At 35.5% G+C, this 21,688-nt stretch overlaps 1 protein-coding gene across 1 annotated transcript in view; it reads left to right on the forward strand.

Annotated features, from left to right (window-relative positions):
* The window catches only part of CDYL (chromodomain Y like), a 163,702-nt gene that overhangs the window by 50,040 nt on the left and 91,974 nt on the right, over positions 1-21,688 (forward strand). Inside the window, exon 2 of the mRNA XM_087961241.1 lies at positions 20,965-21,613. Within this exon, the coding sequence (XP_087817367.1) occupies positions 20,965-21,613 (649 nt within the window). The remainder of the gene's footprint in view (positions 1-20,964; positions 21,614-21,688) is intronic.

Consider the following 21,688-nt stretch of genomic DNA (forward strand, 5'->3'; position numbering starts at 1 on the left):
TGGCTCCAGGTTAGGAAATGGATGACAGAAGGCGGTGTTCTATATATGTGAATGACAAAAGTAAGTGAACCTGTAGCATGATTAATTCATTTAAAGGGGATATTAGAAACTGTGTGAACATCAGGTGTTGAGTATGGGAATCCTGCCTGATTTAAAGAACAGAATTCTGATATTCACTTTCCAAGGCTGATCTTCACAATACTGTTATGAGGAAGTTTCATGGTCCAAAATTTTTGTCCGTCTGTCTGCATCTGTCTGTCTGTCTATATCTATCTAAAGCTTTTAAAAAAGAAGGAAAAACTAATAGGAACTAATATAAAGTAAGAAAGGGGAAAAAAAGATAAAGATAAAAGCACCAAAAAAGTTTTTTTTTTTAATTTTCTAAAGACAGATTAAAAAATAAGAAGCTGCAACCACTTGATCTAATTTTAAATTCTCCTTGATGGCTTTCTAATAATTCCTTATGTATTTGTTTTTGTCTGATGCTTCTCTTCTATGCTATGCTTCTTGACCTGTGATCTGCAAAGGAGTTTTCAGGCACAACCTGGGTTTATATCTATTCCATATTCTAAATATGAAATGTCTGATAAAATGTCTTTTGACATTGATTTTAACGTTATTGTACTGTAACTATCCATGTCATCCAAAGTTCCGTTTATGACTTTTTAATTCTAAGTCTCGTTTCTCAGCAGCATCCATTATTTATCCAGAGCAAACAAGCTGCAAAATACAACTTCAAATCTTCTAAATCCAGTTCTCTGTTTTCCTTTGCATTCTGTAACACTTTATATTTAATTAGGATTTTTTTCCTTTGCCATATAGATAAATTTTCTGCAGCTGTTTGAATGGTACATCTGTTGTCAAACAGGATATTGTCTGAAACAAAAATATTCTCATCAAAAGATTCATTTTCATCACAGTGACAATTTTAATTTCCCCATCTTAACATGTTTGTAATTCCATTTCATTTATTATTTTATTTTTTCCTGATTTTATTACTTTTATTAAGTAATTCAAGGCACAATACTTTTTCCTTCTCCTATTTTCCTCACAACAACTACCTTGTGAAGTGAATTGGGCTAAGAGAGAGTGATTGGCTCAAAGTCAATCTTCTGATTTCTATTTTGAAATAACTTACAATCATATTTGTCAGTAATATCCAATATTTTATTTTATTCTCAATTTTCAGTTTCCTTAATTAGTTTTATTTGCTTTTAATTTCATATTTTCATTGATAACTTTGTCTTCTGATTATTGATCTTAAAATGTGCTTAATATAACAAAGTCCTTTAATTTTGCCATTGTGTTTACTCCTTCTAGTGCATGGATGTTAAACACAATTTCATTGACTGCCAGATCAGGGCTGTGATTGACCTCTGGGGGAGGGAGAGAAGCATGGCCAACTGGGTAGGCATGGCCAACTGGGTGGACGTGGCAAACTGGGTGGGTGTGGCCAGTTTGACCCCACTCCCCAAACTGCTGCCATGTTTCCTCTTCGCACTGGGTAGACTGGGTTGAAGTTACATTGGCCTGTTCTTTCCTCTTTGCATTGGGTAGACTGGGACCAAGCCATGCTGACCTGATCTTTCCTCTTTGCATTGGGTAGACTGGGTCCAAGCCATGCTGGCCTGATCTTTCCTCTTCGCATTGGGTAGATCGGGCTGAAGTGATATAGGTAGACTGGGGCAAAGCAATGTGGGTAGATTAGGACAACTCCACGGGACATATCCGATCACATTGTGGGACAGATGTGGGCTGCGAGCCTTGAGTTTGACACCCCTGCTCTAGTGAAACTTCCAAGTAAACTGCAAATAGCCCTAACTTACAAGTTTCTTTTTTAACCTTATCTCTTATAATGATCTCATCTTTTCATATGTCGCTATTCAGTACTTCAGGAACTAAAATGACAAAAGTGGTGACAGAATACCATCTTGTCATTTTTTGTGTATTACAAGTTTTCATTAGTTCTATATTAACAATTATTTGTGCTTTTTTGTAAAGTATAAAGTGATCTTACTCATTTAATAATATTATATCCAAGGCTCATATGTTCCAGAATTCTAAACAAGAAAATCCAATTCAAATTATTCGACGCCTTCTCTAAATTTAAGAATATCAGTGCAGCTTGTTTTTCATTTTCAGTACTCCAAAATATCCAAAACATTTCTAATATTATTTCATAATTTCTCAACTTTTTGGTTAAGATCAAGTGAATTGAATAGAGTCCTATAAAATTATCTTTAAACTTTCAGTCAAAATCACAATAAACAATTTATAGTCATTATTTAATAAAGATATTGGTTGATAATTTCTTTTTAAAGACAAATCTTCTGCCTGTTTAGATATTAATGCTATTTAAGCTTCTTTTTCCAGCTATCAAGAATCTTTCCATTCTGGAATAATGTTCATTGTTTGTAGTAAAGATTGTAAAGATACATCTTCAAAATATAGTAAGAAGCTGGCAGCCCATCTAGACCAGGTCACTTTCATGTTTTAGTCTGTTTAATAGCTTTACTTATTGTTATAGATCCATTCAAAATTTATCTCAATTGGCCAACTATTTGTTTGAAAGTATACAGTAGAGTTTCCTGCTTGAGCAGGGGATTAGACAAGGTTGCTTCCAACTCTATTGTTCTGTTATTCTCAGTAATCTTTGGTAAATTCTGATTAGAAATATTCATCCACCTTTTTGAGGAAATTCTTGATCTTTCCATAAAGTAATATATTGATAAAATCTTTCTTTTTGCATATTTGCATAATCTGTTATTACAATATTTCCTTCTTGTAATATTATAGTAACTATTTCCCTGGTTTATTTGCAAATTCCATTCCATTTTGTTTTGTTTTATATGATTTATTTTTATTTCCATCTCTCACACTGCTAACATAGATAATTGCCTCTTTAAAAGCTTAATTTTTTAATAGTTATCATCCCTGGAGCGTTTTAAAATTCTTTTAAAAATCTTATTCAAAATCATTTGCTTTTTCTCCTGCCTTTTCTTTTTAAGTTCACTATTATTATTGTATAAAATATCATCTTCTTTTATTTGCATACTAAACCATCTTTACCTCTGTACGTTTCTCAAAAAATTCCTTTAACTTATTTTGGCAGTCCTCTACCATTTCCTTTTGTAAGAACAAATCTCATTCAGTCTCCACTTAAAAGGTCAATTTTACTTTTTAAAAGTTAAAGTCACTCGATTGTGATGTAAAAAAGTATTTGGTAATGTCTTGACTTCATAAAAATTAATAGCCAAAGTCTTAGAAATCCAAATCATATCTATTTTTGAAGAAGTTTTATGACTTACAGAGTAATATTCTTTGGAGTCACTATTTTTATAGTATCAGCAAGCTCCAAATTATTTGTTCAACAACAAAAAATCTTTAGCACTTTACCTTGTCTATTTTAATCTCAGAAATTTGATCTTTTTGTGGAAAAGCCATTTCATTCCAATCTCTCAGGACACACTGATTTTCATAACAAAAATCCAATAATTTGTCGATAACTACAGTTCAAAATTGGCTATTTTCACATCTCTGAATATCTCCTGAATTTTTAAGAACTTTTCCAGCAAAAGGCACTATATTAGAAGCTCTGCCATGAATTTGCTTGAAATCAGAATTCAGATTCCCCTAATTCGCTCCACATCTATACCCAGATGGAATTTTCATAAAGCCAAAAGCCAGAATTTGCCAAAAGCCTTGACAGTATCATTCAATGGATCCCACCAACAAGTCAACATGACCATAGATTTGTGAGGGTTATACTTGCTTCAGCTAAAAGATACATCCCTTGAGGATTCAGAAAAGATTATATTCCTGGATGGAATAAAGAGACTTAAGACCTCTACCAGGCTTTTCTACAGAGTGGCGACCCAGAGATTGCCAATGATCTCTTACACAGCCTTGATGCAGCTCATCACAAGACATGGGAACAACTCACAACCTCATTAAATTTCAGCAAATCCGGCAGGAAAACCTGGAGCCTACTAAGGAAACTGGGAGCCGCCAGACAACCTGCTCGACAAACACTCAGCATAACTGCCGACCAAGTAGCCTCCTCAATTTTCTCCCTCTCTAAAGCCCCAAGGGTGAAAGAGCACTCAACTACCATCAAGAAATAGCTATCAGCTTTTCGGCTCCATCACCCAGCCTTTCTGTGTGGACGAAATTGATGTGGTCATCAACAGTCTGAAGTCCGGCAAAGCACCAGGTTTTGATGGTATCCACCCTGAATTTCTAATTCATTCTGGGAGACTAACAAGGAATTGGCTCCGCAAAGTTTTTTCAAACGTACTTTCTAATGGACACCTTCCATTAGAATTCAAAAAAGCCAAAATAATATCTCTTCTGAAATCTGGCAAACCACAAGACAGGGTAGAAAGCTACCGTCCCATTGCCCTTCTGAATTCTTCTGGAGAAACTTATCATAAACAGAATTGGACCCACAATAGATACATTTTTGCCCATGGAACAAGCCAGCATAATCGCATAATGTGTTGATCAGATGCTGAGCCTAACAGGACAAATCAAGGCTTCCAGCAAGGCTTAAAAACTACAGCTGTGTTCATCAACTTTTCTGCAGTATATGACACCGTGTGGAAGAAGGGACTGCTTTACAAACTGAGTTACGTCATACCCTGTAAAATCCTGTATCGCCTAATAAACAACATGCTCAGTGATAGATCCTTTCAGATCATTATGTGGGACATTGTTAGCAAGTTAAGAAGACTCAACAATGGCCTTCCACAAGGTTCTGTACTGGCACCCACACTGCTCAATCTTTATATCTCAGATATGCCAGCAACAAGGGATGTAAATTTGGGTATGCAGATGACCTGACCCTAGCAGCATAAGATAAAAATTTGGAAGTTTTGGACTGCCTCCTACCTGAAGTCCCTGAGAAAATTCTTTACTGAATGGAGACTCATATCCAGTGTCAATAAAACAGTGATCACCTGTTTCCATCTCAACAACAAACTTGCCAATGCCAGCCCGAAGGCCTACCTGAATAACAACTTACTACCTTATGATCTTCACCCCAAATACCTCAAAGTAACTTTGGATCAGACTCTCTTCTATAAGAAACTTCTAGAGAACATGTCTGCTAAAATCAATACCAGGAACAACTTACTCGAGGAAACTAAGAGGATCAAGTTGGGGAGCCTCAGCCTCTATTCTCAGAATATCAGCACTAGGGTTGGTCTATTCCACAGCTGAATATTGTGCCCATTTGGCTTAATAGCTGCCACACCAGCAAGATTGATGCTAGACTAAAGATACAATGAGGATTATAAGTGGTTGCATAAAATCTTCTCCTACTTGCTGGCTCCCCGTCTTGAGCCACATTGTACCACCAGCTCTATGAAGTCAGGAAGCCTTAGTGAAGGAGTACACAAAATTTTGAGAAACCCACTTCTTCCTGTGCACACTGATCTTTCTCATCTATCAATTGGCAGGCTTAAATCCAGGAAGCCCTCTCTGGCACTCACTCAATAGCTGTTTAACTACTTTGACATCAACACACAGTAGAAAGCCAAATGGGCTGCTGAACACCCAGGTACAAGCAGTTACAAAGATGACTCTAGACAAAAGGTGCCAGGTTTTGATCTTCCTCACCAGTATTGGTCAACTTTGAACAAGATCCATACCCAACATGATGTTTGCCAGAACTCATTGTTTAAGTGGGGTCTTTTCTCTACCCCTCAGTGTGACTGTAGTGATCCTCGACAAAATATCCATCACATTGTGTCCAAATGTCCATCAAGAGCTTAGGCCCAATGTCTGATTTTTTTCAACATAGACCACCCTGTCTTTGAATGGCTGGGTGGACTGGACATTAGCATTTGAACCACTATAAGTCCATATATTTGCCATACGCTAAATAAATAAATAAATCTGCCATGAAGGCATTGAGAAATCGTAAGGAAATATTTCTGAAATGATGGCCCAATGGCTCATGTGGGTTGTCTAGTTATATATTCAATCTTTCACACCATATATCAAAAGCAATTAAGTATTTATGTTCCTTCTTTATTGTAATACCTGTTTGATCATGTTTACTAAGTTGTCTTTTATAACTGTTCCAAAAGTTCAAAGATCATTGGGAAAGAAAATCAATCCAATATTGTTACAGAGTTCAAAAGTCTGAATTCATGAAACCACTCTCATCTTTCTATATGACAAAAAAAGTTTCCCTTGAGGCTTGAGATGTAGTGTGTCCAATTAACCTCTTACGAAATTGTTATCAGTAAGTACCTTTGAAGAAGTCTACTTGTGCAGATGTAGGGTCCTGGCCTTCTGTAACCTTGCTTATAGTAAATGAGCATAGGAACTTAATTTTTTCATGAGTGGTTTCTACTTGCATAATTGGGTCTATTGTCTTGAGTTGGCAAGACATGTTTGTAAACAATGGCCAGATGTAATGGGCTATACTAATTTTGAGATGTTTTCTCCACTCTCATTCCTTCTTTGGACTCAGATTTTTCTGTATAATTTCTCTTATGAGACCATTGCCTAGGCCAGTGGTTCTTGACCTCTTTGAAAGAATTGCCCCCTTGAGCCATTGAGGAAGTTATCATCGCCCCCTCCCCCAACATAACCTCTCAATCACAACACAGGGAAATAATTCTTCAATTTAAGGATTGGAAAAACAATACTGGTTTGTCGGCTTTATCCGAATGAATTCTTACCAAATGGTCTTTCAGTCGGGAAGGCTTCATCGCTTCATTTGAAAATGTTTTCTCACAAAGAAGACAAAACAGAAGCTGTACATTGGAAGGAGATGGAATGAATCCCAATTTCAGGTATTCCGTCGAATATTGGTGACACTTCCTCTTCTTGCCCATGTTGAGAGGTCTTCGAAATGAAAGGCACTAACTGCAAATTAAATTTTCAACTGCACTGGAACACTATAAAACAAACATGGACGTCGATAAACCTAGTTTCAACAGTTATGTTGACATCACAGAGGACAGCCACTCAGCATGCGATGTTTCGAAAGAAGCGCTCACCCCTCCATCATTGCCCATTCTGGCCAATGGCGCGGCACTGTTTGGGTAGAGTGATAGAGGCTGCTGCGCAACGCGCATGAAGATGAGCGATGCGTATTCACATATGTATGGCATTCTGTACTGAAGCTAGCTGGAGGAACATTTTAAAACACAGTTCAATCCACTAATAGCGAGCGATCTGATGTTTTTGTATGACAGATATACAGTGGTTCACTGTACGAAAAAAGTCTCAAAAGTGTTCCCAAAACTTCTCGCTCCATCGGCCCCATATCGCCCCCCTTCTATTTCTTTGCCCCCACGTCGCTCCTTTTTGTTCCATCCCCCCCGAAAAACAAAATCGCCCCTTGGGAGGCAATATCGCCCAGGTTAAGAAACACTGGCCTAGGCTATGGCTTTTCCTCGTGTCTCCCAAAGTTATTTTCATATCCCAGTACAATATTAATAGTTTGTCTGTGAATCCATAATCCAATAGGGCAGGAGAATGTTTATCTGAAGTAAACCAAATAGGATGAATATCCAGTGCTTTTAATTGTATATCAAAAGTCGTCTTAATTGTTGGATAACCCAAATTCTGAGCTCCTAAAGTGGGATCCTGAAATTCCTGAGAAGACAGGCTTGGGACAATCAGGGCACTTGCTTGCAAAATGATGCTTAGTTCCACAAGAATTACAGGATTTTTTTTCAGGGTAGATAAATGCAAAATGTTCAGAAATACTACAATATATATAGAGACCAAGTATGTGTCCTGAATCTAATGTATCCAGTATTTCTTGTTGAATCAACTCATCCTACAGTTCATTATATAGGTTTCTTTAAACTGGCCAGTTAAAGGCACCTTTCTTCAGTGCACGTTTCTAGAATAATGTTCAATGTCTGCTCCATATGCCTGTGCTCACCTTAACACAATTTACAAATTTCAGTTAGCTGTTTGATTACTATGGTCTTCAGGGGAAGATACCAGTTTAAACATAAAATTAGCATAATTGCCTAAAACAAAGTTAATATTTTTTGTGATTGAAATTGCCCATTTTGAAGCTTCATCTGTCAAAGGTCCAGGCATAAATCCTATCTGGAAAATGTAGTTGATCTTATGAGAATATAAATAATTCTTATTTAGTGAAGAAAGCTTTGAACTTCTTTTTAGTCCTTCAAATTTATCAGCAAGAAATTAGGAAAGTGAAGTAGTACTGTGTCATCTGGATAGTTATTGGAGTCAAATAATCTGGGCATTTTTCTAGTCTACTTGATTCATCAATTGCAGCAAACATTGGTGACCCATTCAATAGTCAGTTACTTAGCAAGGTGATCTGTTATCATTGGATCAAAGTAATCAAACAAGATTGTCTCCCTAGCAAAAAAAGAAAAGAAAAGAAAAATTTCCTAGAATTTAATATAAGACTTCTCTAGTAGTCAGGATTGAAAATATCAATGTGAGGAACAAATTTGTCATTTCAGTATTAGTTATTTTAACAAAGGTTAAATAACCAGAATTCTAGCAAGTACTTTACTTTCAAAGAACTTAGTCCATCACATTTTTTTTTAAATGGGAGAATAAAAAATGTGTTATGTTTCATTGTAAAGTTATGAAAATGTATGTCTTAATATTCTGCCAATAGAGCAGTGAAGTTTACCAATTTTAAAATATTTTGTAGAATTAATGCCTATGGTTTATTTAAAAAGAGATTAGAATGAAGCCATGGGATGTATTGTGGGAATTGGCTGCACTAAATTTATTCTGTATGATTTTACTTTTAAAAACATTTTCACCCAACGAATAAAACTATTCTTAACAGAACTAAAATATACTTATTGAGCATCTAAAGAATTTAAGTAATCCTATTTTGTAACAAGAAAACAGGTAGATTTGAGTGTATCTCTTATAATTGCTATGAATGTCTTACCACTATAATTTCACAGTGAAGAAGTATAATTAATGCAAAAACTATCCATTATGTCACATCCATTATCTATGGTTGTCACTTGCAAAAATATTACTACATAATATTAATTCAAACTCCCAGTAGTTTTACCGATCTTGACCCTTCCTCCCAGACCTCCATGCAGAGGTGGGAGATTGAAGAGAAAGGGATTTGAAGAGAGTAACAAGTTTGAGTTCCATGCCCACAGCTGCCAGTCCTGGGCTGCCTGTGTGATATCATTGCTTCTGATAATGTGCAAGATCATAAGGCACTTGAACATTCAAAAAGGACAGGGAAGTGATTAAAAGGCAAACAAGCTGAAGGTGTGTAGTTAAGTAGTCTTGTCTCTTTGAAGTCAGAAAGTACAGTAACAGCCACATAATTTCCCACGTAGGAAATAGTTTCATTTTATGATGGAGTTTCAGGTCCCAATTAAGGTTGTTAAGCAAGGACTATCTGTAGTATATTTCAAAGCTGATAGTATAGTAATTTCTCAAATACATAAATGATATAAGCTTTACATTTAAAAATCTATAACTTATATCTGCTGATAATCCATTTGCAACTGCTAAATATTTTGTATAACTTGACACGCAGAAGAGCCTTTACATTAGCCAGACATATAATATTAATTTCTATTAACATTTTATATAATTTTTAATCCATTGTATTTTGTATAAATGAGTTCTATATTTCTTTATACCCTGGTGGTACAGTGGTTAGAAGGCACTATTGTAGGCTAATTCTGCTCAAGGTCTAAAGTTCAATCTTGATGGGCTCAAGGTTGACTCAGCCCTCCATCCTTCTGAAGTTGGTAAAATGGGAACCCAGATTGCTGGGAATAATATGCTGTCATTGTAAACTTCACAGAGAGTGCTGTAAAGTACTGTGGTGGGTGGTATATCAGTCTTAAGTGCTGTTGCTATTACTATTCATTATACTCATCCATGCAAAATCTACATCTGTAGGCATTCTGCTCATAAGGGTAATCAGGTCTTTAATCTATTAAGTGAACGGGGCATACATTTATCTTTCCAGTGTTGCAGTATCAGTTTTTTATCCATAGTAAGGAGAATCCATTTATTTCATACAGTTGTTAGATACCACTACATATATAGTTGAAGAGAATATTATTCTTGAAAATACTAGATTTTGTCACAGAGCCATGTTTATATATTTATTTATATACATGTTTATTTATTTCTTCCCAAAACATGTTAAATATTATAAAAGCAGTGTTTGAAAGAAGCATTATTTTATTACACTTCCAGCAAAATGCTTAGACCATTCTTTTTTGAAGAAACATAATGGAATCCATTACATTCTAAATATTACTTTTTGTTGTCAAATTAAGTCATATTTTGAGGTCCATTGACACTCTTGCTATAGAAGTTAAGACATTCTTCCATTGTCTAGGCAACCACTAATTTTTTATTCCACTCATTTCTTACATCTGCCTATCATCCTGGTATGATATTTGAATGCTAATTTGATCTGCTATGCAGGGTTCACATCTGTGAGAAAATATGATCAATTCAAACATATCTAGATATTTGTTATAGGTCATAAAATGAACTGGTTTAAGGAGACTATTGATAAGTGGGTCAAAATAAATTAATGGATGAAGTTAGTAGTCAACTAGAGGCCCTATAGAAGGGTTGTAAGAATCTAAAAATAAAATGTAATCTTACTGTATTTAAAATTTGTTACTTCAGATATCGGTTATCTATAGAAGATTTATTTAATGGAACAGGCTGCATCTCTATTAATGAAGACTTGCGTGGGACTGGTTTATCTTACAGATAGTTTAATGAAGTCTAAAGGTGTGGCTATTTTGATGTGCAAAGGGTTCAACCCATGTACAATGGTTGTCATTGATGTAAACATTATCTAATTTTATGTGCTAAAGCAGCAGGGATTGCAATAGCTATGATTAATGTTTACGAACATTATCAATATTCTCTATTATGTTTTATGTTTATATTATGTTTTATGAATGTTTTCAACACTTGAATGAATATGTTTATAACAAAGTGGCAATGGAGGAGATTTCAACCTGATAGAAATACATTGGTACAAAAAAAAATTCAATAATTAGTGAAAGAAACAAATAATACTTATGGAGAATAAATTAATTTAATAGAATTCATTTATCCAGCTAAAGGAGAATTCACATTTTATTAAAGTGTGCAGCAAATTTTTAGGCATGATTATTTTTTTAACATCATTGACTTTATATCACCAAATTCAAGAGTGTAATATCAATGTTATGTATCAGATCATAAGGCAATTATCTTGAAATGTTTAAAAACAGTTAAGGTAATAAATAATATTTCAGTGTTTCCTTTTGAAGGATCAATAATTTGTTCAATAAATGCATTTAGAAGCCTTACAATTCTTTGATATGAATTCATAAACATTAAGTGTGCAAATTTTTGAAAGGGAAGTATAAAGATATCTGTTGAATCACAGCTTATGCATCATATAAAATAAGATTAAAAATAAAAGAAAATAATTTGAAAGATGAATTGAAATATCCATGGGCAAGTACAAATGCAGAAGAACAAATATGAATGAAATACTATATATAACAGACAGAATTCATGCTCACATGTTTATAATAGAATTAACTGGGAAACTGATTAAAACAAGAACATTTTGGTAATTGCTTAAAGCCTAAGAAATGTAGGGCAATTATTCCAACTATTAGAAGTGAAAGAGACAAAACATAAAACTTCAATGGATATAAATTGTCAATTTTAAAAATTCCATTCAGAATTATACAGCAAATCAGAGAATGTATAGAATGTAGATATAGAGGCTTTTAAAAATAGAATTAGCCTACCATATTTAGAAGATACAGAAAAACAACTTTTATTTGCTCTTGTGAGTGAGAGATTAAACAAATGATTTTAAAATGGCAAGTGTAATACCAGGATTGGATGGATTCCCTTTTAGCTGTTTATAACTCTTGGTGCCGAAATTTTGTCAATTGTATAAGGAAATTTTATCAGCAGCATTTAATCAGCATTATATTAATATAAGCAGGTATAAATCATACTCAGTGTGCTAATTATCATCCAGTCCATTTATTAATGTTGATAAAAAGGTTTTAAGAGTGTGCTAAATACGTTACAGCAAGTGATATTGTTTGTTACTAATAATGATCAAATTTATAAAAATTAGACAAGCAAGAGACAATATTAAGTTAGTATAGACCAGAACTGTCAAACTCGCTGCCCGCAGGCTGTATGTGTTATGTGCTGACCACACCCATGCATTTAGCAAAACGGAAAAAAGTCATGATATGTCACATGACGCCACTGTGATGCCGCAAGTTTTGACACCTCTTATATAGACTTTAACAAAAATCAATTTACAATTTTACCATGTGATTCTAAAAATGCCTTTGATAAAATGTATAAACAGGACAAGTTTGCCATATTAAACAGATTTGGATTTCCTTTGAAATTCATAAAATGGGTCAAAATGTTAATACAGGTAGTCCTTGAATTGCATAAGTTGCAACAATCTCCTCAGGACTACATATGACCTGACTCAAAGTTCCGACGGCTGCACCGAGTTCTCATGGCAACATGATCACATTTTGGATACTTGGTAATTGGCCTGCATTTATAGCTATTTACAGTGACTCAGTTTCCAACAAAAAGCACCCCTGGAGAACAATAGATTTCCTTAACAACCATGGGGTTTGCGTTAGGACATCCAGATTCACTTAACAACTGCTGCAAAAAAGGTCATAAAATTGGGTCATGTGGTGGCTGCTTAACAACTGACATGACTTAGACCATAATACCAAACTCACTTATAATCGTAAGTCAAGGATTACTTATATTCATCATAAGATAGTTTAGCTTTCTCTGTTAAGAATGTTAGGATCCCTCTGAGTAGAATTTAAAAACTGTTATCTTATGATTTTACAACGTTAAATACCAGTCAATGGCAGCTTGGGAGGATGCCTTTGAGTCATTGGGATTCCTGGTAACTGACTAGGCTACTTCTCTAAAGCTTTCTGAGCAAGATTTTTGGAAGTGGTTTACCATTGTCTTTTTTTCTAGGGCAGAGAGAGAGTGACTCACCCTACTGGCTTCATGCCCAAGGCAGGACTAGAAGTCACAGTCTCCTAGTTTCTCGCCTGGTATATTAGCCAATGCACTATTCTGGTTCTCTAGCATGAGCATTAGATATGAAGTCATCTATGTCATTTTACTAGATTTATCACTACAGCCTAAAAAATTACACATTATTGAATTAAAATGTAAAGTTATTCCATCTGTCTTTCATAATTGATAAATATGTTTAAGTCTTAATATTTTAAGACTTTTTTTTTAAATCACATTTTAAATTATTTTATAAAATGTGTATCTTTTTTACTATAATTGTTCTAAAATTGTAAAATTTAGAAATTCAGTTTTGATCACTGATCATAATAAACCTATATGGAGTTAGCATTTTCCCTCCACATTTTTCTCACATGAGATAACTCTGCTAGAACAAAAAGTTTGTATACATACAATCCAATGCAGTTTGATAGCCATGGCAATATTATACTGTTGTATACCTAACTAGCTTTTCCTCTTGTTCCTTCTTTAACTCACAACTTCTTGTTTTAATTTTTATTTTAACATATTTTCTTTATTTCTATCTATCTATCTATTTATCCATCCATTCATCCATCTTCATCATCTTTCTATGCACCCATTTTGGTGAAAGATTGTGTTAAAGGTTTACCTACCACCTAAAAAATACAGACATATAAATATAAATAAATATTTTGTTTTTTTAGCTGCCAGCTCATAGTGGTGTAAAGAGGCAATGTTGAATTTACAGGGGACAATAAATGATTTATCTTGAAGAAAATTATTAAGTATTCAAAATGAACTAGATTTTTGCACACAGAATGAGCCTCCCCCCTCAAAGAAAACCAATATTAATTGCAGGGGTGGGATTCTACTGGTTCACACCGGTTTGGTAGAACCGGTTGTTATGGTTTGTGGTAGTTCAGAGAACTGGTAAATTGGGCCTCTGGCTGGCCCTGCCCCTTTCTGCCCACTTCTCCTCTCCCTGCCCAGTCAGTCCCTATCATGCATGTGAGTCATGCTAGCCCCCCACTATCCCGGGCCTCTCGTGCCCATCTCCGGGGCTCCCCAGGCCTCCCGCAACCATTTCCAGGGCTCACCAGGCCTCCTATAGCCATCTCTGGGGTTCCCCAGGCCTCCCGTGTCTTCTCTGGGGCTCTCCAGCCTCCTGTGCCATCTCCAGGGCTACCCAGGCCTCCCACAGCCTACCTACCTGCCCCTCCCATCCCCAGGCCCAGCTGACTGGCTTCCCCACCGGTGGCGCTGCTTGGGGCTTGCTAGCTGCCCCCCCATCCCCGGTCTCAGCTGGCTGGCTAAGCCACCACACGGCGCTCTGCCAGCTCTCCCTACCATGTGGCTGTCTCCTGTAAGAAGCACCATCGTTGCAGCACCTCTGCTGTCTCCGCCTGCTTCTCCCGGGCAAAACTAAAGGAAGTGGGTAGAGGCGGCGGACCTGGCTGCCTCCTGTAAGAAGCGCCGTTCCCGCAGCATCTCTGCCGCCTGTGCCCGCTTCTATCGGGAGCAAAACGAAAGGAAGCGGATGGAGGCAGCCAGATCCGCCACTGCTGCCTGCTTTCTTTCATTTTGCCGCCGCCTCTACCTGCAGAGGTACCATACTTTGGGAGTGCTTGGGGATGCTCCACAGCCCTGCTACCGCCACATGCCTCCCCCCTTCTTCCTTTTCCTGTTGCCCACTGCTATCTGGAGCTCGCAGGATCATTCGGTTTGTCCCAAACCAGGTGTTAGTGTGTGTGTGTGTGTGTGTGTGTGTGTGAAAGAGAGAGAGACAAAGAAAGAGCAAGAAAGAGGGAGAGAAAGAGAGTGAGAGAGAAATAGAAAACAAGAAAGAAAGAGGAAGGGAGAGAAAGAAAGAGAGAAAGAAAGGGCAAGAAAGAAAGGAAGGGAGAGAAGAAAAAAGAAAGGAAGGGAGAGAAAGAAAAAGAAAGAAAGGAAGGAAGGGAGAGAAAGAAAGAAAGAAAGAAAGAAAGGGAGAGAAAGAAAAGAAAGAAAGAAAGAAAGAAAAAGACATAAGAAGAAAGAAATAGGAAGGAAGGGAGGAGGAGAGAGAAAACTCTGTGCTATTATTTTTAATTGTTCCATTATTTATCATATATTAATATTTTATACTATCCCTACACTTAGAGTAATTTTACTGCCTTTCTTTTGCCCAGGTATTTTTTCAAGATTTACATGTCTATAGTCCAGAGCATAAATACATGTGTGTTTAACAGAGTTGAAAAAGAGTTTGGAGGTCTTCTAGTCCAAGCTCCTGCTCAGGCAGGAAAACTGAGGATGCCAAACTCTGAGTACAGGTCATGGGAAAGGTGTCAGAATAACACTTAGAAGGGACCTTGGGGGGAACCCTATACCATTCCAGAGAAATGGTTGTCCAGTCTTAAAAACCTCCAGTGTTGGAGCACCCAGAACTTCTGATGGCAAGCAGTTTCACTGGTTAATTGTTCTCACTGTAAGGAAGTTTCTCCTTAGTCTTAGTTTGCTTCTGTCTTTGTTCAGTTTCTATCCATTGCTTCTTGTTTGCCTTCTGGTACTTTGGAAAATACATTGCTCCCCCCCTCTTTCTGGCATTTCCTCCTTTCAGTGGTCCATGAAAGTACATCTATAGTACGCAGATAATAAAGTAAAAAAATGGTGAACAACATTTTTTAAGAATTATAAAGTTGAGGTTGGATGAGACAAGGAATGGCTGGGAGGGGAGGGGCCAAGCGGGGCACCCCTTGATGTGAGTGACATTGAGTTGGTCACGCCCACCCAGTCACATGACCACCAAGCCATGTCAGCCAGTCACGTGACCAGCAAGCCATGCCCAACCAGCAAGCCACACCCACCCAGTCACATGACCACCAAGCCACACCCACAAATTAAGCCATGCCCACAGAATTGGTTGTTAAGAAATTTGAGTCCCACCACTGATTAATTATATCAAACATATTGTTTACTGGATTGCTTTGAAAATTAAAAATCAGAAGTTGAGGATTACAGTCAGAAATATCTGCACAATTTAACTGCACAAACAAAAATTTTACTTTTCAATACACATGAAACATACATTTTGCAAGACAGTGTTTTAGATAAGTAAATAGCTAAAATATAGGTATAATTGTCTAAAAAGTGGGTATTGTATTAAAATAATCATAAAGCAAATCATTAATGTGATCTTCAGTTAGTTTCATCTCTTCTCTGCAGATATATGATCTAATAGAGGGTTTTAAATTATTATCATGCCAACTGATCCCTGTCAAGATCACTTGCTTCTATTATCTACTATTGTGGCATGTAACTTTTATTTTTACAATTATATTTAATAAATTTTTAGCTGCAAGAAGAGACAATATTTTATTGCTTAATTTTAAATGCCTGAGTAAAACTTATTTTTAAAGGTGCATTAGGTTTATTTCATGTGTTCGATCTTGCCATGCTACTGTTTGAACAAGAATATTCTCTTCTACAAACACAATACTAGCTCTATTATTTTTTAACATGTGGTTGGTAGTATTAAACAATGATTTTCAAAACATCTGGTTTTTATTTATTCAAAGGAAAAGTCTGCTTCAGATGGAGCTACCTTGCTCCATAGCAAAATCACAGAATATGCATAGAAAACCTCTTTCTTCTGAAGTTAGCAGTATTTTGTTTGAACTCTGTCTGGATCATCATTGCAGAATACGTTTTTTTTTTAATGAACTTACATTGAGCTCATACACAGTTTGAGGCTCTGCTTGATTCAGCTCCTGCTTAAAGTGTTGGTGACTGCCATGGCTAGTGGGGGCCTTTTGCCCAGATTTGTCTTGCGTGCCAGTTTTGCTTTTTCAGGAGACATTGCTCATGGTCACCCATTCCTTAGTCACTTCCAGTTTGGAATATTTGCAGAGAATGTTACATATGGCTGCTCATTTGGAAACTACAACTGGTCCAGAACACAGTGGCTTGTGCAATACTGAGAATTCCTAAGTTTCCCCATGTTACACCTGTATTGTGAGTTTCACTGGCTTCCAGTTTCTTCGAGGTGCAATTCAGGGTACTGTTTTTCACATTTAAAGCCTTACATAGCATAGGACCAGTTTATTTACTGGACCCCCTGAATCTGAGAATATCTACCCATCCTACTAAATTAGATAGGATAGGCACACTTTTCAGATCCCTTTCCTGAATTCTTATCATCCAGCAGAGTGTCTTTACATTATGGAACACCTGCCTCCTGGTGATTTTAAAGCCTCTTCCCCCCTCTCCTCTTTTTAGGCTTTTGGAAGGTTATCAAGACCTGGCTTTTTATCCTGTGGCTGCAATAGAATAAGGGTATCTGGAAGTAGTTGTGGAGCATCACAAGGGGATGGTTGAGTTGTTGGGTTTGTTATTTTATGGTTTTAGATTTTATAAGCATTGCATTATAATTTGTTTATCATTTATAAATAAACCTATTTTACTCTTGTGAGCCACCCAAAGTTGTTTTTAAGATGGGTAGCTATACAGATCTTTTACATAAATAGATAAATCTTCAATAAATATGTCTCAAGGATTTAAAGCAAGTGGAAGTAGAATAGTATCACCACACAAAGCATGATTATAATAGCCCTGTGATTCTTCTGGTATTAACCAAGAATCCACTGAGAGAAGAGAGGTTGGAGTAATCTAGCAGATGTAAAGATGATGGTGACCAATTTTCAAGAGAAAATACTATTTTAAGATACTACTGAATTATCATGTTGAAGCCAACAATGAAGATGTCTTTAAGTTATATTCAGAATGCATTTCATGAAACTATCTTGAATCAAAAAAAATAATTTTAATCATGCATGACTTGGTTTGTTTGAGATGGTACAATTTTAATATATTTTCCAGGGCAGCCCCTCACCCCACCCATTGAACCTTCTAAAAACTGAAGTCCTTGTTTAGCAACAACTTGGTTAAGTGAAGCAGTCCCTACATGAAAGTGCAACTTGCTCATGAATGATCTTACTTAAGCTTTCCCGTGCTTTACAGACCGGCAAAATGCAAAGATAGGTGGCATAGTTACTTTTTCATCACTGTTGTAACTGCGAATGATCTTTGTACAAGACTAGCTAAATGAAGTCTATCTATACTGAATTTCACTAATAGACTAGAACCAGTTGCACAGTATAGAAGTGTGTTTCTAAATTATATATTAAAATTGACAGCTAAGTTGCAAATTCATATAACAAAACTAAACATAATGAAATCTATGTTGTACAGGTAATCACAAAGCTTGATAGGGGCAGACGCTTTCCTCCGAAACTCTGTTCCTACTGACAAAGGAAATATAAGAAAACATATGAATGACCCCACAAAAAAGGTGCCAGGCTTTGAATTATCATGCCAGCAAAGGATATCCCATGGTGTCTGCCGGGTTTGTCTGTAAAAATGGGGCATAGTATCCTCCCCTTAGTGTGACTGTGGGGTCCCACATCAAACTGTAGATCACATAGTGACTGGCTATAAGCTGAGGGCATATACTAGTCCAGTATCTTTAAAAAATATATATAAACGATACTGTGTTTCAATGGTTAGATGGCCTAGACATTGGTATTTGAACATAGATCTTTTTAACATTTACATTTTATTGTGTTATGTATATGTTTTTTTTAAATATTGGTTAACATTTTAAGGTATTTTAGGTTATTTATATATTTTTCATATTTCTGAACCACCCATCTCCTTCAAAGAGAAATTATTTAAACTTAGAGAGGTGGTTGCATTTTATAATTGTCTCCGTACTGAAAAAAGTTGGAGGTCACTTTTTGTATATATTTGTTTTATGGGTTTTTTTGTTACTTAACTTTTTCTCCTTTATTCCCTTCCCCCTTTCACCTGTATATTAGTTTGTATTTTTATTTATTTATTTTATTTTGAAATTTATACACACACACACAAAACCAAACAAGCACATAGACACACACACAGTTATATAGCTCATGAAAATATATTTGGTATACGTATATAGAATGAGATATCAGCTACTTAAAATGAAAATTGTTTAACAATAATGTGCATAAACACAGCTGTTCAGCAATTCAATTCCATTTCTGGCTAGATCTGTCTGTCTGTCTATTTATCTAGCTCTTTAATTTGTTTCTCATCATTACCAAATAGGTTAAAACATTTCACCAGTATATGAATTACTGCTATTGTTGGATTTTAGGTTTTGGGTTTATCATTCCTTTACAAGAATAAAGTAATCAGAGCAAATTTTGCATATGTGATACATTTATGCAGTTTCATTTCCATGCATTTAGAAGATAATTGATTTATATAATTCACTGATAAACTTAACATTATGTAGGAATGCTGAATTTGTAGAAAGGAATCACTTTTGCTATACTATATGCACTCCATGAGTATTTCTGACTGACATGAATAACACTGAATATTATTTTTTCAAGATATAGATCCTCAAATGATGAAAAAAAAAATAGGTCGAAGTCATGTAGTAACAATATGCCCTTGTATGAAATACTCATGTATTATAACCATGCAATTCCTGCTACTTAGTGTGATCTGTTAAATCTAAAGAATATACAATATTATAAGGCAAAGAATTCTGTATTATCCACAACATCTCCATTATGACATCCTCTTTAATGGGAGTAGGCAAACAGATTATTTATGGCAGTGCCATGTATTCAGTGTTGAAATTTTGTCATGAAAACACACCAGGAACAAATATTTTAAATAACTAAATTCAGAACAAATAAATATATTTTAAGCATACTAAAAATAATGTGATCATTACAACCATTGAAATACTTGGTTTGAAAATTGAAAATTAAATTTCCATCTGATTTTAAAGCATCCAAGATTTTAGTGTTTCTTTATTGTCATCTTCTCTTTGAAGCCACTTTATAGATGTTAGTTTCATTTTTGAGTGGTCTGTTGCAAAAGTATTAACAGAGTTCTACTTTAGAAAAATAGAAAGCCAAGTATTTTGTAAACATTATGCATGGTAAGCATAAGGAGAGGGAGATAATATACTGCTAATTCAAATAGGACATCAGGAAGAAATGTGATGTATTTTTGTTATTATATTTTTATATATGTTGTTATTATATTTTTGTTATGTTTTGTTATGTGATGTATTTCCAATATGAGTATGTGAATAACAATATATTAAGTTATATCTGTCTATAGTTGCTTATGATTAAAGATGAAAACTTTCTCAAGAACTGATTTCCACTAATACACTACTATAGTTTACATTTCTGTCACCTTAAGAATTTTTATTTTATCTTATGTTTTATGTCTTTAATGAGTTGGCAATAATATTGAAAGGTGACATTAATAATTAATTTAAAAACATTTTGGATCCTTAATTTGTCCATTGAAGAGCCATTTCCCCTTCTCCAACATTTTAAAGATAAGATCATGACTTGCCCAAGATACGTTGCCCAACATCCAAAGATAGTTGTTCATCAATGATTATAATCTTGTTTTCTCTTTAAAGAAGCTTAGGGTTATGTCCTGAGAGTAAGGCATCCTAGTTATTCATGATGGCAATAAATATATTAATACTTGGTATATAACTGAAGGTGCAGACTTCTTCCCATCACAGAATGTCAAAAATATTTATTATTTATATATTAAATAAATGTATATGGCCATCCCATACATTTTGACTCTAGATAGCATACAACATTTAAAATATGTATGACATTAGTAACATTTTTCTTTTTAGTCATCATCATATAATTTATTGTATACTTTCATGCATTTGTCAACATTTAAGGTTGTTTGAGATTACTAATAAAGAGTATACAATTGTTTACACTGATTGCCAAAATTAGTACGATTGAAACAAAATATAATTGTTTCTTGATTCTGTATTTCAAATTGCCTCATTGTACATTCATGTTTGAACATTCACAAGTACATCTTCATTGCCATTTCTAATTCTTTCAACAGGTAGAGAGAATTGTTGATAAAAGAAAAAACAAGAAAGGAAAAACCGAATATTTAGTGCGATGGAAAGGATATGAGAGTGAAGATGACACATGGGAACCTGAACAGCACCTTGTGAATTGTGAAGAATATATACATGAATTTAACAGGCATCACAATGAAAAACAAAAAGAAAGCACATTAACAAGGACAAACAGGACATCTCCAAATAATGCAAGAAAACAAATTTCTCGATCTACTAATAGTTCTTTTTCAAAAACGTCCAAGTCCTTAGTTATTGGAAAAGACCATGAAACAAAAAATCAACTGTTTGCTGCCCAGAAGTTTCGGAAAAACAACACTCCTCTCTCTGGTAGAAAAAACATGGACCTTTCAAAATCAGGTATCAAAATTCTTGTGCCCAAAAGTCCTATCAAGAGTCGGCCAGTAGTAGATGGCTTTCAGAATGAAAGTCCTGATAAGCTGGATCGCATTGAGCAGGATCACGAAGATTCTGTAGCCCCAGAGGTGGCAGCAGAAAAACCAGTTGGAGCTTTATTAGGTCCTGGAGAAGAACGTGCTAGAATGGGGAGCAGGCCAAGAATACATTCATTAGTGCCACAGTTGCCGGTGCCAGCTACCATTGCATCTGCATTAACAATAAATGGAAAAGGTAAGATAAATGGATGGATAGGTTTTCCAGCAAGTTTTGTAGATATTCATTCACATGAATAACTTTTTAATGCTT

Source organism: Notechis scutatus, chromosome 3 (genome assembly GCF_049901735.1).
Source record: "Notechis scutatus isolate UNSWTSFEM ecotype Mainland chromosome 3, rNotScu1.2, whole genome shotgun sequence".
Taxonomy (NCBI): domain Eukaryota; kingdom Metazoa; phylum Chordata; class Lepidosauria; order Squamata; family Elapidae; genus Notechis; species Notechis scutatus.